The following is a 22,585-nucleotide window of genomic DNA, read 5'->3' as shown; positions in this document are numbered from 1 at the left end:
GTCCATAATACGATGTTCTTAATGCCAACAGTAGTTGAGTAATAGTAAAACTTTTGGTATTGACGATATTTCAACCGAACTAGTGAAGTTAAGTAGGTTATTTTTAAGCAGACCTCTTGCTCATGTACATTTATCCTTCAGTCAAGGCTTTTTCCCAGAACAGCTTAAAGCTTCGTTTGGCGATCTTAAAGTAACGATCCCAATAATTACAGATCGTAGTTTTACAGTGTAATTACAGCACAATAGTGATTGTCCCAATAATATCAAAATTAATAGAAAAAGCTTTTTATTAACAAAAGACAATAATAACTTCCTTACTAAACATGATATTTTACACCCTATTTAATTACACAAACGGGTCTACCGCGATATAATTTCATTGTTTTTACCTTTAATTCCGACGTTTCAGCTGAGTTGCACCAGCTGTGGTCACGGAAAGACTGACGTCCCAACAAATGTCAACGGAGATATTAATAAAACACCACTAAACTACCCGAAATTAGTTTATAAAAATGTTCGGGGTAGACAAAGAAATTGCAGCTACCCGTTAAAGTTTAATGTTTATTGTCCACGGCACGACACGCAACACTCACAGTATCCGTACACTGGTCCGAAGACTACTACTGGATACAACTATAATTTCAGTTAGTGGTCAAGATCAAAGTATGTATAAAACAGATATTTATAATGCCTTATCTGATACTAAATATTGGATAGGAAATTAATATGCTTCTTATTAAGCTCAGAAAACACAATTTATGCAATTCACTCATATGGAACAATACCTCGACAGCTCAACATTCATATAAATGACTATGCATTTCATAAAACAGGTAACATAAATTAAGTTCTTTGGTTTAAATTTCGATTCATTTTTAAATTGGAAGGACCATAACCACTCTGTCATAATGTTCAAGACTTGACCATTTCGTCTTGGCCTGCAAAAATTACGACTATCTGTTTCCTACGAAGCAGTGGCTTATCACGGCTACGTCTCATCATACTTTAGCAAATGCTCCTATGGGGATCAGTTGTAAACCACTATTTAAATATTACTGTAAATCTGGCTTTTATGTATGTATATACTCAAAATCTGTAATTTTCAAAAATCATATCCAAAATATTTCCAAGACCTTATGGTATGTGCTCCGTCAACCCAAGAGCAAAATATCTTACACCATCCACGCTGTATGACAGACATGCAGAAAAAATGCTTATATAAAGATATACAATAACTATACCTGTTCACATAATCACTTGGGGCCATAAGTTTAACAAACTTCTATTGGACTGGCTTCTAGATCACTGCTTTTATAATACTCGTAACATTACCTACTGATTATGTTGCTCATAAGGGGTGAACCAATTTTTTTTTTTTTACTATTTGTAGGTACTCGCTGTGTGATAACTAAATGTTACTTTGTTTTAATTACTGTTGTCTATGATATACCTTGGTGGTATAGTTATTAAGTATACCTATTCTTTAATGTTCATTTATGTTTGCCATTTTGGCTCATGTACCTCGTAGTTTTATAAATGTAACTATGTTAATTTCTTATTAACGGTGTACTGCATGCTGCTTATAAACAGCTGAAGAAGGTGAAACGATTACACACTTAACCCAAGACACTTATTGTACCCTTTTTCTGCTAATAAATCATTTCTATTTGTACTCTCTTTTACTACTACGTTCGAACGTCTCATTTAACCTGTCAGCGTCATTTCGATAGTATGATGGGAAGATCATGAGTATTTTATTTTCCATTTTTGTATTATCGTTCGTAAGGCTACCCTGTGACAGCTTGAAGCGAAATCCAATGGAGAAATAAAAAGAAACATTATAGTGCTCATCAGCGTCATCAGCAGACTTATGATATCGGAACCAATCATACCGTCAATAACTAGATACATACGTGTATCATTAACAAAACTTTACAGGACCTGATACTGGACCATACTGGGCATATCTATCCAAAAAAATAACAGTCTTCTAATTGTGGTCCACCGCATGTAATTTCCGAAAATCAAATTACATTCGTGAAGTTCGGTTTTAAGTACTTATGGTGCTAACATTCGTTCAAAATTGAGTAAAGCTATGCATTTTTATTCAGTATTTACGTCCTAATTTACATGGCGCTATAGGTTCAGCTTGTAAGTTAGTCTCTAATAACATATAAGGTGTACTAAGGTACTGGACTGGACAGCGCTCGTCCGCGACTACGTGACCCACAACCGCGACTAACAACTTCTCTATTCAACTGCAAGTGACACAAAGGAGCAAAGCAACGATTGCAATACAAGGAGCTACAAAAGACTTTTTATCGCCCGCTCAGAAGCCAAAGTGCAAATTGCAGCCGCCTACAACTCACATAGAGCCACAACACCAGCTGCCCAACACGCATTATACGAGTATAGCAGCAAAAACAGCTACTGTAAGTTAAAGTTATAGCAGAACCTCTTAACCAGTTTTATGTCACCTCAGCCTGGCTAAGCTAAGACTATGCAACCATTTTACAGCCATTCTATGTCTAAAGGTTATAAAGTAGGTACTGAGTGTCGCCTAATTGTCTGCTGGGTTTGTATTTACACATTTGATCCTCAAAACAAACCTGATCGACTGATACATTAATTAAAAATTGTCATCCCCATTACTAAATTATTCATTGAAATATCAGCTTTATTGTGCAGACAAACGATGCAAGTTGTAATGACCTTACTGTATAAGATGTAACGTTAGTCTACCATACATTTCTATATTGATCAAGCTCACCGATCGCTGCATCACGGAAAACCCAAATAATGCTGATCCTCATTCACGTGTAATGGCCGTATATCACATGGGGTCAATTAACATCCCAACTATTTACTCAGCCTGTAATCGTATAACAGCCGAGTTACGGTTGTTGAAACACCAATATATCGTATAATAGCGGGTAACTCGACTATTTAGCAATTTTCGCTAATTAGTGCTATAATCATGTCGTATAAACGTTTATAGCACTATCCTTTAGCGCTTTTATTCCACCTTTTAATAAATGGTGAGTTAGCGCTACTAAATCACTTTTATTCAGCATAATTGTTCTATTAAAATCATATAACAGCTATAGAATAGCTAATTGTCTGAATAAGGCGCTTTAATACAAGTTGTGATGAACACACAAATAAATGCCCTTACCGGGATTCGAACCCGGGACCTCCTGCTTCGTAGGCAGGGTCACTACCAATTAATCTGACAAATGAAAACGGCAAAACATGAAAGTTACCAATCCCAGACATCCAATCTCCCTAAAACTTACTAAGTTCTTGTGTACTGTAAGTTTACAACCATAGTAATAATGGTTTTATCTACACACATATCATAAACTCTCTATGATACCTTCAAAATCCGTAAATAATGGCCCACATTACGATAAACTGTTTTGTTACAGCAAATTTCTTATCTGTGAAAATGTGGTAATAGCTTCATTACTATATCAAAATCGATTTGGTAATGACATTCAAATTTCGAACATCTCTGGAAAAAAAGGCAATTTGATTTGACCCCTATTCTAATATCAGTCGAGATGACGTTTTATTCGAAATCAAATGACAATTGCATACAATATTGACAAATCTCGCTTGTAAGTTGGTATCGGACGATATGGTAATCGACCCCGACTCTAGTTTGTCTTTGAATTAAAAAAAAAAACTACGGATGCGTGACATGCGTGAAAAAAGTTTTCATTTGCCGCCATTTGACGTACAGTTTATCTTTTAATTAGTTTGTAAGTAAAAAATAATTTGTTTTGTTGTTTTTAAAGTAACTATAACAAAAGTTTCGTGTAAAATGTACGATAAAGATATTTCGGAGACGCCATCTCATATCCGCGAGTTCCGCCAGAGAGGAAAGTGCCCCAATGTCGGCTGTAATATGAGGTTAGTGAATATATCATAGAAAGTTTATAATATGTGTGTAGATAAAGCAGTGTATGTAACTGTACATAATTAGGCATTAAAACACTCGTGTGATACTATTATGAAACTCATTTCATTCGTTTCATAAACCCACACTCGTATTTTAATGCCTTTCATTATGTAGCAGTCACATAAACTACTATTACATAATTCTATTTGAACTTCTTATAACCCTAATGTAAAACTCCGTTCGGCTATCCTTCAAACAACTACTCTACTCAGTGATCAGAATTCCATATAATGTATTCGATATTAGACGAAAATTTCATGTTTACACATAAAACTACACATTACACATCTATGTTACATGTTATCATGTAGACTTATAAAGCCAACAAATTTATCTCTCTTTTTTTTTCGTCTCTTCCGTTTTCTTGCCCTCTTTTTGGAACTGTTACTTTAGAGCTTCGATCGTAACTGTATTTAAAGCTACCTACACCTATTTAGCAGATTGAACTAGTTCGCAAGCTAGTTTATTACTGGTCAAGCAATCGGCGCAAGCGCCCTATAACTACGTATAGGTATGTACAAATACACATCATCCCTTCACCACTATTTTAAAACTAAGTTGATAGGTAACATGAGTATCAATAACTAAATATGTATGCATAACTAAATTGACACATCATATTAAATTTAAATAACTAAAGCTTATAATCTACCTTTTTTCTGGGGCGCAAATTATGTCGCATTTGGCACTCGTCTAAGACAGACGTACTAATTTCGCGCGGTGCGGCCGCGCTCGGCAGCTGCGCCGGCGACGCCGGGGGCGTGGCGACAGCGGGCTCGTTCGCAGACGGCCCACGCTCACCTGTCTCTCCCTTGCACTCTGCCCACACTTCTTTCCCCGCATCATCTGCACTCCGTTCCGCCACAACTATTTCAGCGGAATGTGGTGGGCTATCCACCGCAGAATCGATAGGTAAAGTTGGCATACTGCTTGAAATAGACGGGGGAGGAAATGAGGGCAACGGTATTGGATCGTTAGAGTTATCATTTTTCCCTTTAAATAAATTGTCAATAGCTTGACCTTTATATTTTAAAAGTTGATCCACATGTCTTATACAGATCGTATCGTATTTGTTTACATATATTTTAAACATCTTATTTCCTATTTTGTCTTTAATTTTACCTAATTCCCAACTTTCTTTCCTTGCACTGTACCACCGGGCCCAAACTATTTCATCAATTTGAAATATTCGCTTATGCGTGCAAACAGCTGTTGCTGTGTCATTATCACTGTTATCAGTCGCGCTCGCGGTACTGTCTGAGGGTAATATTAAATCAAGACGAGTTCTCAGCTCCCGGCCAAACATAAGTTTGGCCGGAGTTTCCCCGGTAGTACAGTGCACAGAATTCCTATAGTCAAACAAGTAATTCAACAATTTTTCATGTACTACGTGTGAGATTACATCTTGTTTTAAAATATATTTTAACATTTTTTTACATGTGCGAACAGAATTTTCCGCCTGACCGTTACTATTGGGGTGATACACCGGCGAATTCATATATTTTATACCATTGTTAGAACAAAATGACCTAAATTCAGCGCAATGAATTTTTACATCGTTATCCGATACTAAAACTTTAGGTATACCGAATACTGAGAAAATGTACTTTAATTTCGCTATTAATGATTGTGTGCTAGTACCATTTGGCATGTGTACACATTCCACCCATTTACTATAAGAATCGACCACAATCAAATATATCGTCCGATACCAACTTACAAGCGAGATTTGTCAATATGCAATATGATATTTGTATGCAATTGTCATTTGATTTCGAATAAAACGTCATCTCGACTGATATTAGAATAGGGGTCAAATCAAATTGCTTTTTTTTCAGAGATGTTCGAAATTTGAATGTCATTACCAAATCGATTTTGATATAGTAATGAAGCTATTACCACATTTTCACAGATAAGAAATTTCCTGTAACAAAACAGTTTATCGTAATGTGAGCCATTATTTACGGATTTTGAAGGCATCATACAGGGTTTATGATATGTGTGTAGATAAATATTTTTATTGGAAATTGGTGTATGTTACTTCTAATATATTTAATTATGTAAAATAGGTATTGTGACGTGAGTGTCATTATGTTGCAATTTATGAAGAGTTGCCTAGCGGGGGTTCCGTGTGGAGCATATGATATAATTCGTACTGCACGTTTTTGTAAAATGAATACACGTTGCCATTCCGCAGCTGTGCCCCAGAACTCTAGACCGTAGCACATCACCGAATGGAACAGCGAGAAGTAGCTAGTCCTTAGCTGCTGGTGGGGCAAGATTCGGGCCAATCTGCTCAATGCGAAACATGCACCAGACAACTTGCCACACACAACATCTATATGCACGTTCCACTTCAAGGCCGCGTCCAACGTCACGCCTAGAAACTTGGTGCTATTTACCTGAGGAAGGACGGCTCCGTCCACGTTGACACTTAGTGGGCGCGGGGGCCTACCCCCTAGGCTTATGTGCATCACTTGGGTTTTATGTAGGTTTAAAACTAAACCATTAGCAGAAAACCAACCTTGTAGCCTACATATCTCCGAGGCTATAATATTCTCAAGAGACGGAATTGTGTTGGCGTTTATAATGTCACAGGCATCGTCAGCAAAAATATACATTTCACCATTTACGATTTTAGGTAAATCGTTAACCTGGATCAGAAAGCACAAATTTGCTAAGGACGAACCCTGGGGAACGCCGATATCGATATTCCCGCCATCAGATTTAGTACGGCCATTATTTATAGAAACGCATTGGTGCCGCTGACAAGATAAGATAAGATAAGATAAGATAATCATTTATTGCATAATTATAGGTGTTACAGAAAGGTGGATTACATAATATGTATTTTAGTGGACTCAGGCGTACAATATTTGTTTACTTAAAATCTATACAAACTAATAACTATACCTACTTAATCTATATTAACTATTTACAATGTTTGTAATTGCCATATTTCTCCTTTTTAGCCTAGTTTTACCTAAGAAGAAAAAATAAGGCAGTGCTATCAACTATCCTATTATATAGTGGTTGAGAAATCTATATCAAAAAAATCATTAATATTGTAAGGCATCTTCTTTTTCAATACGTATACTAAAGATTTTTTAAATGCCTTTGCATCCTGATCTTTAATTGAGTCAGGTAATTTATTAAATAATTTCGCAGGAAGTCCAGCATTAACTTAAGGCTAGGGCCACGAATACCAATATGTTCGAGTTTTTTTTCTAGTACATTGTGATTACAGAGGTCGAATGTCCGTGTATTAAAGGTCATCTGCTTCCAGAAATATATACAGCCTTTGATTTGTAAATCAATGTATTCTGCTTTTCCAATTAATTAAATTTATATTATTTTAACAAAGAACCAGCCGTTACATCTCGATCATCTTGCCTCTCTAGAATACCCGCCTGTTATTTTTTTATTAAAAATCAATTCTTACCCACATTTTATTTGTTTTATTTTTAAAGATTGCCAGTGTTGCTAACAGACGGCCATTCTGTTGTAGGAATGTCCCCATTCCGGTTAATGCTCGGCCATTCTACACAAGGCGTATGGCCTCATACAATTATTTTATATCTCTTAACAATCAAGAATTTATTTACAATAAACACATTAACAAAACTAGTATTCCAAAATGTAACTTTAATCTTATACAATACATCATTAATAAGCATATAAAAAACTAAAATGAAATAAAACTTTCTATGGCAATGTATCACTTTGATATAACATAACGTTCATTATGCAAGCAATTATTTCAGAAATTGCACTCATCATCGTCGATTTAATCACACAATTCTTCAGCGTAGACGTCGCTTCTTTGCGAGTGTGCACGTCACCGTCGACGAGATCACGCACTCCTTCTTATGTGTACACGTCACCGTAGACGAGATCACACACTCCTTATGTGTACACGTCACCGTAGACGAGATCACACACTCCTTCTTATGTGTACACGTCACCGTAGACGAGATCACACACTCCTTATCTCATGTGTATCCGTCACCGTAGACAAGATCACACATACCTTCTTTGTTTTTAATGTGTATCCGTCACCGTAGACAAGATTACACATACCTTCTTTTTTTTTATGTGTGTCCGTCACCGTAGACAAGATCACACATACCTTCTTTGTTTTTAATGTGTATCCGTCACCGTAGACAAGATTACACATACCTTCTTTTTTTTTAATGTGTGTCCGTCACCGTAGACAAGATCACACATACCTTCTTTTTTTTTAATGTGTATCCGTCACCGTAGACAAGATCACACATTCCTTCTTACTCACGTCACCGTAGACGAGATCACACATTCCGTCTTATGTGTACACGTCTACGTAGACGTGAGGACACACTCCAAACACTGAAAATAAACTCATGTCAGTTACAACTGGTAATACAATTAGTAGCAGACTACTAACAATTTCTTTTTCGTCACTTCTCCACTCAACAGTAAATAATTATTTCATACCGAACAATAAAATGAGGATAAGGTTATGATTCCACATTTAGCGTCAAACTTCTACTTTAATTTGCCTCACTAAACCTTTTTCATTTTCATTTTTAAATGTTGCGGCATTAAAACAACTAGCATTTACTGCATAACAATTACAATTTATAGAATACCATAAAAACTCAGTCCCATTACTGTGTTTTTCCTCACAAGCTTGATAATAATTTACTTCAATTTTTAACACTCAAATAGAGAAATATTGTTGTTTATGGTGATCGGAATATAGACACTCTAAAAGATAATTCATCTACAAAGGAGCTATCAAGTATAATGAGAAGTTTTAACATGGCAATGCACATAAAAGCACCAACTAGGATTTATGTATTAATGTGTGCGTAATGCTAACTGACACCCACCAACTTGAATTATCAGATTATGACCTGTCACCTTAAACATTAATGAAATCAAGACTGGTACGACCTGGATTGAACTGAAAAGGATTTATTGTTGATTTAACATTCGAAAGTTTCATGATAGTATAAAGGCTCTGAGGCTCTCTTCTTTTGTGAAGTTATTAGCTCGAACAACGCTCAGGAAGCGTTTAATTATCCTGTGTCTTATTCAGACTTTTTTCGATCTGTGTTTTCCCATCATTATCATTATCATCATCATCATCATCGACAAAAGGGAATTAAGAGGTTATCTGCCAAACAATAAACTCTTCAAAAATATGGTAAGATATTAAAAAAAATGTATACAGAAATTGCAATAGCAAATATATATGTCGAATACCGATGGTCCTAAAAGGCGGTGGGCGCGTGGGGGTAGTACGATAATGTATTACTTCACAGCTAAAACAGTATGCTACCATTGCTACCAGTGCATGAAATAAAAATTAGGACTCGTTAACCATACTAGTGCCTACTATACTTCAGTACTAAGCTATTTTTAACTCTAGGGAGCGATATGAAAGTAAAAGAAACCGTTTAAATCTTTATTCAAGTTAAACTAGGCCGGCTTCAACCCTACATATCTGACCTGAGAAGATTTAGCCCTATATGGGACCGGCAACAAACTCAGAGGGACAAATCTTTTCAAAACAAGTTAAAACAACACATAACACTGTAACATGTCACAGGCTCCTTTCCATGTTAACATTATATGTGAACATAGTATTGTTTTATTTTTAAGTCGGTTAAATTTCCAATATTGTGTCCCACGGTAATTTAAGTATTTATATTTCTTCTCATATCTCAAGTGGGCCATTTCGTCTGAAATTCCAGAAACAAAGTTTGGAGGGCCTAGTAATTTATAGTAAACCAATATATTAAGATATCTATTCATAAAATAATTTGAACTTTATTTCAATGTCATAAAGCTTTATAGTTTAAAAATCTGTTAAAAATCAGTTTGGTTTCTTATGTTTCAAGTGCGTAGACTCGTATTTCACACGTCGTCGTAAATATGAATGAATAATGTTTGTTTTGGTTAAAATATTCTATGCAAAATTGAACCATATTATAAAGAATTTAGAAAGGGGCGGAGTTCTACAATATGTGCTCATATAGAAAAACAAACGGTGGTTAGAATAAAAACTGTAGTGTCAATCCCATAGGCGTAAATAAATAGTTTAAACCACACCCAAAAGTAGGTCAATTTGGACCTTATTTTAATTAGGAAATAAGGTGTAATTAGTGAAAGGACTGTACGAAATTATGAAATTCAGTATTGGTTATGGGGAAACCAATGACGTACAAGGAAGTGGGAAATAGCAGGGATGACGGGATCTAAGGTAGGGATCAATAGAGCCCCTTACGAGATCATTCGTCGTGGCCTTCCGCAAACCGTCGGACGTCGGTTCTCTAGCTAGGTCTATCTAGGTTACCTATATTGTGTCCTGACCTGGACTTTGCTAGTTTCTCATGATGCTGGTAGAGTTTGGATTGGAGCATAATATAGTGTAATTTGTTGTGGGGTTTTACTTGAATAACTTTAAAGAAGTACATTTAAAATGTGTTAATTTTAGTGTGTTTAATTATTTTAGTGCTGTTTATTGATTTGTGGTTCAGACAAGTGCTAGTATTTAATATTGTACTAGTAAAGTTTAAATTATAAATCAATAGACTTATTAATATTGTAAAGTTAGTATTGTTCATAGTGGTTTTGTAATTTTTAGTGAATTTTAATTATTTATTGATTTGTGCTCAGACAAGCGCTAGTGTGTGAGAACATACTAAGTGAAGTTTAAGTTATAAATCAATAGAGTCTTAAAGATTGTAAAGTCTTGAGTTGTTTCCAGTGAAAATTAATTAGTTTGTGTTTTAATTGTGTTTAATATGTGTAGTGTTTTGGCCTGGTTTATTTTAGTGATATTTAGCACTGAAATGAACTTGGTTGGAATACTCTATATATTAATTTAAATTTAGTTTCGTGAGTTATTTCGTATCTTTCTTATGGGGTAGAGAGAACTAGTTCGATCCAACATAGTGTTGGGGGGTTAGTAAGTTGGACGGGTAACCTCACGGTGTCAACTATAGTGGCAGTTTATGTCCTAGGAGACTTCAACGCTCATCCGGGCGAGTTGTTTTGTCGTGAGTTACTGCAATTTTGTGAGACACAACACTGGTGTTGTGTTGATATGGACACGCTCGGAGATGACTCGAGTACATATACATATACCAGCGACTCGCATGGTTGTAACAGGTGGTTAGACCACTGCATCGTCACTGAGGCAGCGCGAACTACCGTACGGGACATACAGGTAAAGTACGACGTGTATTGGTCTGACCACTTGCCGCTAGTGATCGACTGTGATTTGAATAAGTTACAAATTAATTGTAGTGTAGGTGAATCTCACAATGTAGGTGTGGTTTGGGGGGAAAGAGAGGAGTGTCAAATAAAGATATATCATGATGAGTGCCATAACAAACTGAAACTACTTGACTTTCCTTTCGAACTTCGGGCATGTGCAGATTCTTTATGTAGCGATTCTAGTCATAGAATTATTTTGGATAAAATGTATAGTCACATAGTTACCACACTGTCAGAGGCAGCTCAAAAGGCGAGTAAACCAGCTTATGGTAAGCGTAGGGCTCGTATTGCAGGTTTGAATAAGTATGTGGCGGAGGCTCACAGAGATGCGCGGCTTAAATTCTTGGTTTGGGTATCAGAAAATAGACCCCGTCAAGGGTCAGTGTATGACGAGATGTGTGAAAGCAGAAGGCTTTTTAAATCCAAGCTGAAGTGGTGCCAGGATAGACAGGAACAAATAAAAAGCGATATCCTGGCCGCAAACCGGGCAGCGAAAGATTTTAAAGCCTTCTGGAAAAACACGAACAAGTCTAACCCTCGACCGGGTGTCCCGGTGAGCGTGGGAGGCACGAGTGAAAAGAAAACAATAGCAAACAACTTTAGGCGCATTTTTAATGTCAATCCTCTTCTACAAATAAATACAGTCGAGGTGGGCAATGTTGAGACCGTTCCAGGCGGTAGTACCATAAAGATTACAGCTAAGGAAGTGGAGTTAGTTATAAAACAGATGGTCAGGGGTAAATCGCCTGGTCATGACGGTCTCAGCATTGAACATCTCAAATATGCCGGGGTACATATGCCGCGCATTCTTGCTATGTTCTTTACACTATGCTTAAGACACTCTTACCTGCCCGAGCAACTCACAAGAACAATAGTAGTTCCACTGGTGAAAAATAGAACAGGTGACTTGTCGGATCCAGGGAACTATAGACCAATCTCACTTGCAACAATAGTGGCGAAAGTGCTTGACAGTTTGCTTAATGCACAACTTTGTAGACATATAGAGTTGCACGACGCGCAATTCGGGTTTAGGCCAGGCCTGTCAACGGAAACCGCTATATTGTGCCTTAAGCAGGCTGTCAGGTACTATAGGGACAGAAACACGCCAATATATGCATGTTTTTTGGACCTATCCAGGGCGTTTGATCTGGTTGCGTACGACATACTTTGGGATAAAGTAGAAAAAACAGGTTTACCGAAAGAATATATTAATCTTTTAAGGTACTGGTACAGCAACCAGATCAATCGGGTGAGATGGGCAGGAGTAGACTCTGATGAGTATAAGCTTCAGTGTGGTGTGAGGCAGGGGGGGCTTTCCTCACCTGTCCTCTTTAATTTGTACATGAACGAGTTAATCGGGGACCTCAGCAGCATGCGTATAGGTTGTCATATTGGTCAGGCTTGCTTTAACAATATCAGTTACGCCGATGATATGGTGCTGCTGGGACCCTCGGTTGACTCGATCAGGAAACTACTTGCGAGGTGCGAGGCTTACGCTGAGCGGCATGGTCTTAGGTACAATGCAGGAAAAAGTGAGGTGTTGGTATTTAAGGCACGAAAGTATAACCCGACCACTGTACCTAAGATCGTGCTGGGAGGCATACCTCTTAAGGTTGTAAATGAATTTAAATATCTAGGTCATGTAATTAATAATGAACTAAGAGACGATTTAGACATAGAAAGAGAAAGGAGGGCAATGTCTATAAGGGGCAACATGCTTGCCCGCAGATTCGCACGTTGTAATACGCAAGTTAAGCTGACGCTATTTAGAGCGTATTGTCAGACGTTTTATACGTGCGGGCTGTGGGCAAGTTTTACACAAAGGGCCTACAACACGTTGCGAGTCCAATACAATAACATCCTTAGGATGCTGTTAAGGCTGCCGAGGCACTGTAGCGCGTCAGGCATGTTCGCCGAGGCGCGAACGGACGACTTTTATGCCATTAGACGGAAAAGAGTGGCGTCATTACTACGACGTGTGCGCGGCAGCACTAACAGCATGCTGAGGGCGTTAGACGAGCGCCTCGACTGCCCGCTCACTAAGTACTGGGCAGAACTAGTCATAGGTAGGTCTAAGTAGATATAGGTTACTAACATAGTGTTAAGTCTAAAAATGTTACTAACAAAATATGGATCGCTTTTGGTCTGAAATAAAGAATTTTTTTTTTTTTTTTTTTATTTATAGTCCAAATTACTAACTTGCGGTGTTTTTGATAAAACCCAGGTGGGGACCTGGCAGTTCCTGCATTCATTAAGACAGGGTCAACTCCCTAGGATCTGGAAGATTTGGGTTGTCATCTAGACTTCTTAAAGAAGCCAGATTCTAGTCCAATTATCCCGTATCTATATACTTATATATTCACTTTTATATTACCCCTTTCCGGCCTTACTTCTGCTGTCCCAATCCACTGTGTGGAAGTATGGCTAGCACACGGAGAAATAGGATTTTTAGGTCTAAAACGAGGTGTCTCCACTCGTCTTAGTTAGCTATAGCATAGAAATTACTCATTGCACATCGAGTAATTACGCGAGTAAATTAAATGTGCATCCCGGGATGCTAGTTTTCAAATATATCGGTAGAATAGTTGGATAGATTAGCTGTTAGGTTAGGGTTTTTATTTATCAGGTCTAGGGCTTTTGTAGGATTGATCTAGATTTATAATTTTAATATATCAAAGCCATTAGATATTTACAGTAGGTAGCTAGGTTCCTTTTCGATACATTTATGGCTATTTTATTGTATTTGTTGTTCATTATTATGGGTTTATGGGTTAACTTCAGTTTAGCGTTAGCTAGGATGTAGTTTGGGGTTAGGGTTTGTTAGGAGTTTATTACATATATTTATTTATGACTTATTGACAAACTTGACTTACTTATGACATGACTGTATATATTTGGTCCCTTGCAACGCTACTGGTAGAAATATATTGTGGGAAAAACTAAAGTTAAAAACCACAATATAATGTAGTATTGTAGAATCAATTTGCTTACAAAGAAATATTTGTTTTGCCTGTCCCTTAGCAGTTTGTATGACGATTACATTCTGTTTTCTACAGATTATCTGTGATTTTCACACTTGACCTTTAAAAATATAAGGTCATATATTATCATAAAACCTTATTTCAATGAGAGATTTATCCGGGCTCAGATCAAGGCAGATGCACGATCGTAGATTATTTTGGTCCGAAAGTGTGATTCAGAATGACTACAATTAAAGTTTGGATAATATCATTTCATTGAATATTAAAATACGTATACTACAAAATTACAGTATTCTGGAGAATTTGAGTGGATCAAATACAGCTGCTCTACTACCAGTATTTTGTTATGTTAAATTGTCCCTTTGAATGTCCTCTCATTGTTGACGAAAAATGTCACAAAATAATGACATGGTCGAATGATGGAATAGGCCTGTCATTATTAAAAGATGTCCCTTCTGGACCACAATATAGTTCCTTCAGAACTGGGGCGGGGATTCTGACCTGCAACTGGATGATGATCACGGGTGTCGCGGAGGCGGAGCGATATCTATACCCCAAAAACAAAATATTGTGACATTTATTAGTATTTGTACTTTGACCAACTGACTATTACATTTGACAGACTTTACTTACATTGACATACTTTACTGACAATTTAACTATGACATTCTACAGACTTATTTGATTTTGACATACTTACTATTGACTTATTGATTACATCTTATTACAGACTTAATCTGATTAAGTCAAACATTACTATAACTTGCAATGATATTTCTTATTACTCTGACATAATTCACGGTTTAATAATTATTTAACAATATTAGGATTTATAGGCGTATAATACATAACTCTTTCTTACTATGCGAAAAGGATTTTGGTTACTATTAACGGTTACGACGAAGGGTCCTACATAAACACTAAATGATCATTTGGCCAATCTACTGATCCAATTCAAGATATTAACTTATTTAATTGGAATTTATTTAGGTTATTTACATTATTTTATAATAACTAGTAAAGGTAATTACGGATTGCGTTATTTTAAAGGGTTTTTAGGATTTTAGATTTTCTTATTGGAATTTTTAGTATTTTAGGTAGGTCTAGGTCTAGCTAAGTAGGGGTAAATTAGGGTTAGTTGAGGAGAGAGGTGGGAGAGTGTTACAATTGGTGCCGTAGTGACCAGGATTAAGTTTATTATTTTATAATAATTCGTATATTTGTTAAAATTGTTGTCTGAGACCAGGATTAAGTTTATTATTTTATAATCATTCGTATATTTAATGCGATTGGTTCCATGAGACCAGGATACAGTTTAATATATTATGTATATTTTATAATAATTCTTATATTTATGTAATTATGCCGCGAGTCTATTTTAATTTGGGTTTTATTATTTTGATTAACGTTACTAGTTTTATTGTTTCATTTTGATTTTGAGTTACATGTCTTGTTTTGGATCAAAGTTGTTGTTATAGTTGATTTGTGTAAACGGTCGATTATAGCAACACAATTGTTGACGTGAAGACGGATAGCATATTTTGGAATAGAGTTATTGAGTGATTGAAGAACTTTTTTTTAATGATTTTATTTCTATAAAACAATTTTTATGCGTATGCCATGTTAGTCATAGCTTGTACAAGTGTTTTACGCGATTAAATACTAGAACTTATGAAAATATATTTTGGTCTATTTATAGAATTGTTTTATGAATAGTAGTTAGCTAAAATTATTAAAGTTGTATACATGGGGAGGCGTACATAGTAATATTCTAAATGTAATTTGATATTTAGTTAGCTAAAATTATTAAAGTTGTATACATGGGGAGGCGTACGTAGTAATGTTTAAAATATTCTAAAATTGCTGGTTTTGTTGTTATTAGATTTCGATATGAATTTTATGTGTACAATGTAGATTTTAGAAATTAGAGACACAAGTCTATATATTTATATTTTATTTCGTCTATCATAAATTAAACAAGGTTCACTTAGCGTAAAGTGATCTCATGTTAAGTTTTGCCATTAGGTTGTGTAATAATTAGTTCATCAAAATATAATGAAAATAAATTTATGTTTCGTTACGTTTATATAAACTAAGGCATATTAATATAAACTAACGAAGCCTTAATTTGTGTTGAATTTGTGTTGACGTCAATTACTTCATTACAATAAATAAAATCTGGGTTCGATTCCTAGATGCTGTATAGCTTATAATAGGGATAGTTAAAGTCAGAAAACATTTTAATACGTATATTTTAGTATATTTACCTACTTAACAAAACACAACCATTATCATTGCTAACTGGCAAGGTTGAATGAAGTTTTGCTGTTTCGGGATATTTATGCGTTCAATATTACAGTTTCATTAGGACAATATTGACATCTTTGTAGTTTCAGTCATTTACTAAAAGTTGAAAAAATACAGGTAAATTTGATTATGATAGCATTGCGATTGAACATACGTAGATAATGTGAATTACCTGTTTTTGCAGCAATTTTAAAACGGCATCATTCTATTATTTTGTTTGTTTTCATAAATAAAAGTTAATTAGGTACTGTTGAAATTCAGTCAAATACTACACATGATATTATTAAACAAAATTATACATAAGTGATTATCATTTAGGTATAAGTTCATTTTGTTGCCTTAATTTACTTTGTAACTTTGTGTCTCGTGTTTCTGTTTCTTTAAATCATAAACATACATACATACATACATACATATATTATTTAACACACTCTCGTCAATGCGTTGTTTGGTATAAATACTCGATTAAAGTGTGGTTTTATATAGTTTTAAATATTATACTAGAGTTAGTCATTCAGAGGTATTACTAGTTTACCTACTTATCGTACACTTAATTTTGGCTTATTAGGAGACCAAAGGTTAGGTTAGTGTGTATGAAACTGATAATGTAAAAACAGCAAAGTACGTAAAATAGTCACGTTGAAATAAGTTAATACGTTATTTTGACTCTGTATGTTTGTTTCATTTGTTATTGGCGTCACTCGAGACATTCTTAAAAGTTATCGAGAATAGTTAGACTGATTACAAAAACATGTCGCGCCGGCCACTTGACTGAAATTTGAGTTTAGAGTTGAAGTCATTCGTAGAATTACAAAAAGTGTTGTGCCAAACCACTTGAGGGTAACGTGAGTGTTGTTTTTGTTATCGTTCAAAGGTAAAGTTTGAATGTTTTATTTTTTATCATGTAAGGTATTCCTTGCTATTGCGTTTAGTATGAATTCAAATAAATTTTAAAATTACTTACCTACATATTTATGGGTCGGTTTTATGCTTAGTGCTTTAGGATAACATTATTTTAATAGATTCATTACATTTGGTTACGATAATAGTCTAATTCATCAAAGTATAGTAATAAATTGTATACATACATAATTGAGTATTAACGTCAATTACTTATTTTACAAAATACTGTATCGGGTATTATCACTCAATCTTGTTATTAAACAAACTTTTTTTTTTGACAAAGTCCGTAGGATAAATGCATTGACTTATAAATTATTTGGTACAAACGGGCTTTACGAACATAACGAAGTGGGCTAGATAATTGGTACGCAATGGACTTTGTGTATGTTACGTTGCGGTGCATATTCGCTCGGGGTTATATGCATGGGTCTATCTATTTATTTTTGAAATCATTGAGTAGGTATAGAAATGTGTGACTTACTCGGTCGCGATGAAGCTATTGATTTATTTTTTATCTAGTGTTTATTGAAATGGCTTATTACTTTTTTTATTATTGTTCTTATATGTAAACATAGGTTGTTAATAGTATTACAATTTCTGAGCTAGAATTGTAAAAGCGAATAATTTAAAATATAAAATGACAATAAGTATTTTAAAGTTCAACGTTTTTATGGCACCTATATAAAAATCGAGTTGCATAGTATATAATAATTACACGTTCATTTATTTTGAGACTTTACCTTTTCAGGTATACATACATTTTTCACATACATGTTTACATTATTCACATATATGCTAGGAATATTTATGAGTAAATAGTACAGTAAACATTTTTCTATAAGCCACAATTTTGGGTTGACTTAAATAGTTTTATATCCACAAACAGGTAATTTGTGAAGCTTGTGACACTTATAATAAGGGCGTTTTTACAGTTGGTTTAGGTAATCTAGGTTTCCATTTAGATCTAATTACGTGTGAATTTAATAAATTTAGACTAAATTAGAAATAAATAATGAAATTTCAATAAATAATTATGTACGATATATTGGTCAATAAGTAGGTTAGGTTAAAATAAAAATAATATTAATGTATTACATATTACATTACAAACATATTATTTATTCTTTATTTACGTTTTGAATTTTTAGTAATTTCTAAATGTAATCACATTAAATTGTTTCTTTTCATGTTAATGACATAAATATCTACTTAATATTATTTTGTCAATTTCAAATAATTTCAAAGTTTAACATGTTTATTATTATTTTGCTAAGCTCTCCATAGTTATATTTTATAGCAAGTAGATGTACTCGTAGTTTAGGTTTTTATCACAAGATGTTATAAATAAATTGGACGGTATTTTCAAATGGGTAATAGAGTTAAAAAAATAAGTAACTTTTTTACTATAGATATATTGATTTTGTGTTTGCTAATAGTAAATTTTCATATAAAGATTACATATTATTAACATTTCTTTAAATTTAATTGTTTTACTAGCGAAAGTTTTGTTAGATTTTCAGGGGTGTAAGAAAGTGAGAATGTTGATGCATAAATATGAAGAATGCGTGGTGAAACAAAAAAAAATGTATACAGGGCCCTGAGAAAATAGCAAGACTAAATTCAAAACACTTTCTTTTGACATTCTGACTGGAACACTACACTATACAAGGGAGGTAACACGGTAGTTTGGAGTTAGGTTAGGCTCGCTAAAAAAAAAAGAGCATACTTGCAGATTTAAAACTGCCGCCGTGATATCTCTACACTACACACAACATCAGATCTAGAACTCACACACCCATCATTAATGTGACGTCATAGTGCTTTCTTCATATGGAAAAGCATAATGCGAAGTGAGCTTAGATTCTATTTAACGACGATATGTATTATTATTTAGCTCATTTCGAATCAGTTTATTGATTAGTTGTGCTTTTTTATTGGTCAGTACTATTTAGGAATTTTATACAAAATAATGTTTATAATAAATTAATTTATTTAGCGCTTTATTATAGAAGCGAAAGGTTAAGCAAAAGTTTAATCTTTTATTTTTAACGTCCCGTTAATGATGTACATGCACCTGACTGGGAAAGGCTTTTTGAAGATTTAAGTCATGAGTTACGGTGTTGGAATTAAATCTTTTAAAGAATAGTGATCCCTCGAGTGGCATAGAATGCTCCTTGGTAAAAGGTTCAATCTTGTCTTAAAAAGAGATACGTCAGTTCCTTTCTTGGTCGCTAAAATATAGACATAAAGTCGGAAACGTCGTATGTATCATTAGGATCGATAGAAGGTTAGGACAAATGTCCTACAAGCACAACTTCTATTTTCTTGTTGAGGCAAGCTGAACTGGTTGCGTTTTTTAATTGTTTATTTCTAACATATCTGAACTTAGAAACTTATTCTTTCAGAAATGTTCATTCTTTAGTTTGGTTTAAACACACACCACACACAGCCGCAACAAAAAAAAAGGCACACACAGAAGGGAAGAATGTTAAAAGGGTTCTTATTATAATTTAATTGCATTATTTTTGATTACGATTATTTTTACTTATTTTGTTTTGTTTCGAAAATTTACTTTCGCAAATATATAGTTAATATATTTAAGCTACAGCAAATTTTGGGAGGCGATTGTAACATGTCACAGGCTCCTTTCCATGTTAACATTATATGTGAACATAGTATTGTTTTATTTTAAAGTCGGTTAAATTTCCAATATTGTGTCCCACGGTAATTTAAGTATTTATATTTCTTCTCATATCTCAAGTGGGCCATTTCGTCTGAAATTCCAGAAACAAAGTTTGGAGGGCCTAGTAATTTATAGTAAACCAATATATTAAGATATCTATTCATAAAATAATTTGAACTTTATTTCAATGTCATAAAGCTTTATAGTTTAAAAATCTGTTAAAAATCAGTTTGGTTTCTTATGTTTCAAGTGCGTAGACTCGTATTTCACACGTCGTCGTAAATATGAATGAATAATGTTTGTTTTGGTTAAAATATTCTATGCAAAATTGAACCATATTATAAAGAATTTAGAAAGGGGCGGAGTTCTACAATATGTGCTCATATAGAAAAACAAACGGTGGTTAGAATAAAAACTGTAGTGTCAATCCCATAGGCGTAAATAAATAGTTTAAACCACACCCAAAAGTAGGTCAATTTGGACCTTATTTTAATTAGGAAATAAGGTGTAATTAGTGAAAGGACTGTACGAAATTATGAAATTCAGTATTGGTTATGGGGAAACCAATGACGTACAAGGAAGTGGGAAATAGCAGGGATGACGGGATCTAAGGTAGGGATCAATAGAGCCCCTTACGAGATCATTCGTCGTGGCCTTCCGCAAACCGTCGGACGTCGGTTCTCTAGCTAGGTCTATCTAGGTTACCTATATTGTGTCCTGACCTGGACTTTGCTAGTTTCTCATGATGCTGGTAGAGTTTGGATTGGAGCATAATATAGTGTAATTTGTTGTGGGGTTTTACTTGAATAACTTTAAAGAAGTACATTTAAAATGTGTTAATTTTAGTGTGTTTAATTATTTTAGTGCTGTTTATTGATTTGTGGTTCAGACAAGTGCTAGTATTTAATATTGTACTAGTAAAGTTTAAATTATAAATCAATAGACTTATTAATATTGTAAAGTTAGTATTGTTCATAGTGGTTTTGTAATTTTTAGTGAATTTTAATTATTTATTGATTTGTGCTCAGACAAGCGCTAGTGTGTGAGAACATACTAAGTGAAGTTTAAGTTATAAATCAATAGAGTCTTAAAGATTGTAAAGTCTTGAGTTGTTTCCAGTGAAAATTAATTAGTTTGTGTTTTAATTGTGTTTAATATGTGTAGTGTTTTGGCCTGGTTTATTTTAGTGATATTTAGCACTGAAATGAACTTGGTTGGAATACTCTATATATTAATTTAAATTTAGTTTCGTGAGTTATTTCGTATCTTTCTTATGGGGTAGAGAGAACTAGTTCGATCCAACATAGTGTTGGGGGGTTAGTAAGTTGGACGGGTAACCTCACGGTGTCAACTATAGTCCAAATTACTAACTTGCGGTGTTTTTGATAAAACCCAGGTGGGGACCTGGCAGTTCCTGCATTCATTAAGACAGGGTCAACTCCCTAGGATCTGGAAGATTTGGGTTGTCATCTAGACTTCTTAAAGAAGCCAGATTCTAGTCCAATTATCCCGTATCTATATATTTATATATTCACTTTTATATTACCCCTTTCCGGCCTTACTTCTGCTGTCCCAATCCACTGTGTGGAAGTATGGCTAGCACACGGAGAAATAGGATTTTTAGGTCTAAAACGAGGTGTCTCCACTCGTCTTAGTTAGCTATAGCATAGAAATTACTCATTGCACATCGAGTAATTACGCGAGTAAATTAAATGTGCATCCCGGGATGCTAGTTTTCAAATATATCGGTAGAATAGTTGGATAGATTAGCTGTTAGGTTAGGGTTTTTATTTATCAGGTCTAGGGCTTTTGTAGGATTGATCTAGATTTATAATTTTAATATATCAAAGCCATTAGATATTTACAGTAGGTAGCTAGGTTCCTTTTCGATACATTTATGGCTATTTTATTGTATTTGTTGTTCATTATTATGGGTTTATGGGTTAACTTCAGTTTAGCGTTAGCTAGGATGTAGTTTGGGGTTAGGGTTTGTTAGGAGTTTATTACATATATTTATTTATGACTTATTGACAAACTTGACTTACTTATGACATGACTGTATATATTTGGTCCCTTGCAACGCTACTGGTAGAAATATATTGTGGGAAAAACTAAAGTTAAAAACCACAATATAATGTAGTATTGTAGAATCAATTTGCTTACAAAGAAATATTTGTTTTGCCTGTCCCTTAGCAGTTTGTATGACGATTACATTCTGTTTTCTACAGATTATCTGTGATTTTCACACTTGACCTTTAAAAATATAAGGTCATATATTATCATAAAACCTTATTTCAATGAGAGATTTATCCGGGCTCAGATCAAGGCAGATGCACGATCGTAGATTATTTTGGTCCGAAAGTGTGATTCAGAATGACTACAATTAAAGTTTGGATAATATCATTTCATTGAATATTAAAATACGTATACTACAAAATTACAGTATTCTGGAGAATTTGAGTGGATCAAATACAGCTGCTC

At 34.5% G+C, this 22,585-nt stretch overlaps 1 protein-coding gene across 1 annotated transcript in view; it reads right to left on the bottom strand.

Moving 5' to 3' along the window:
- Positions 1-4,097, bottom strand: part of LOC134805569 (uncharacterized) — a 177,279-nt gene extending 173,182 nt beyond the window's left edge. Inside the window, exon 1 of the mRNA XM_063778844.1 lies at positions 3,976-4,097. Within this exon, the coding sequence (XP_063634914.1) occupies positions 3,976-3,992 (17 nt within the window). The 5' untranslated portion in view covers positions 3,993-4,097. The remainder of the gene's footprint in view (positions 1-3,975) is intronic.
- Between the last annotated feature and the right edge of the window lie 18,488 nt (positions 4,098-22,585).

This window comes from Cydia splendana, unplaced genomic scaffold (assembly GCF_910591565.1).
Source record: "Cydia splendana unplaced genomic scaffold, ilCydSple1.2 scaffold_42_ctg1, whole genome shotgun sequence".
NCBI classification, from domain to species: Eukaryota; Metazoa; Arthropoda; class Insecta; order Lepidoptera; family Tortricidae; genus Cydia; species Cydia splendana.
Note: the sequence above shows the minus strand (reverse complement) of the source record. Positions and strands in the feature narration are given on the sequence as shown.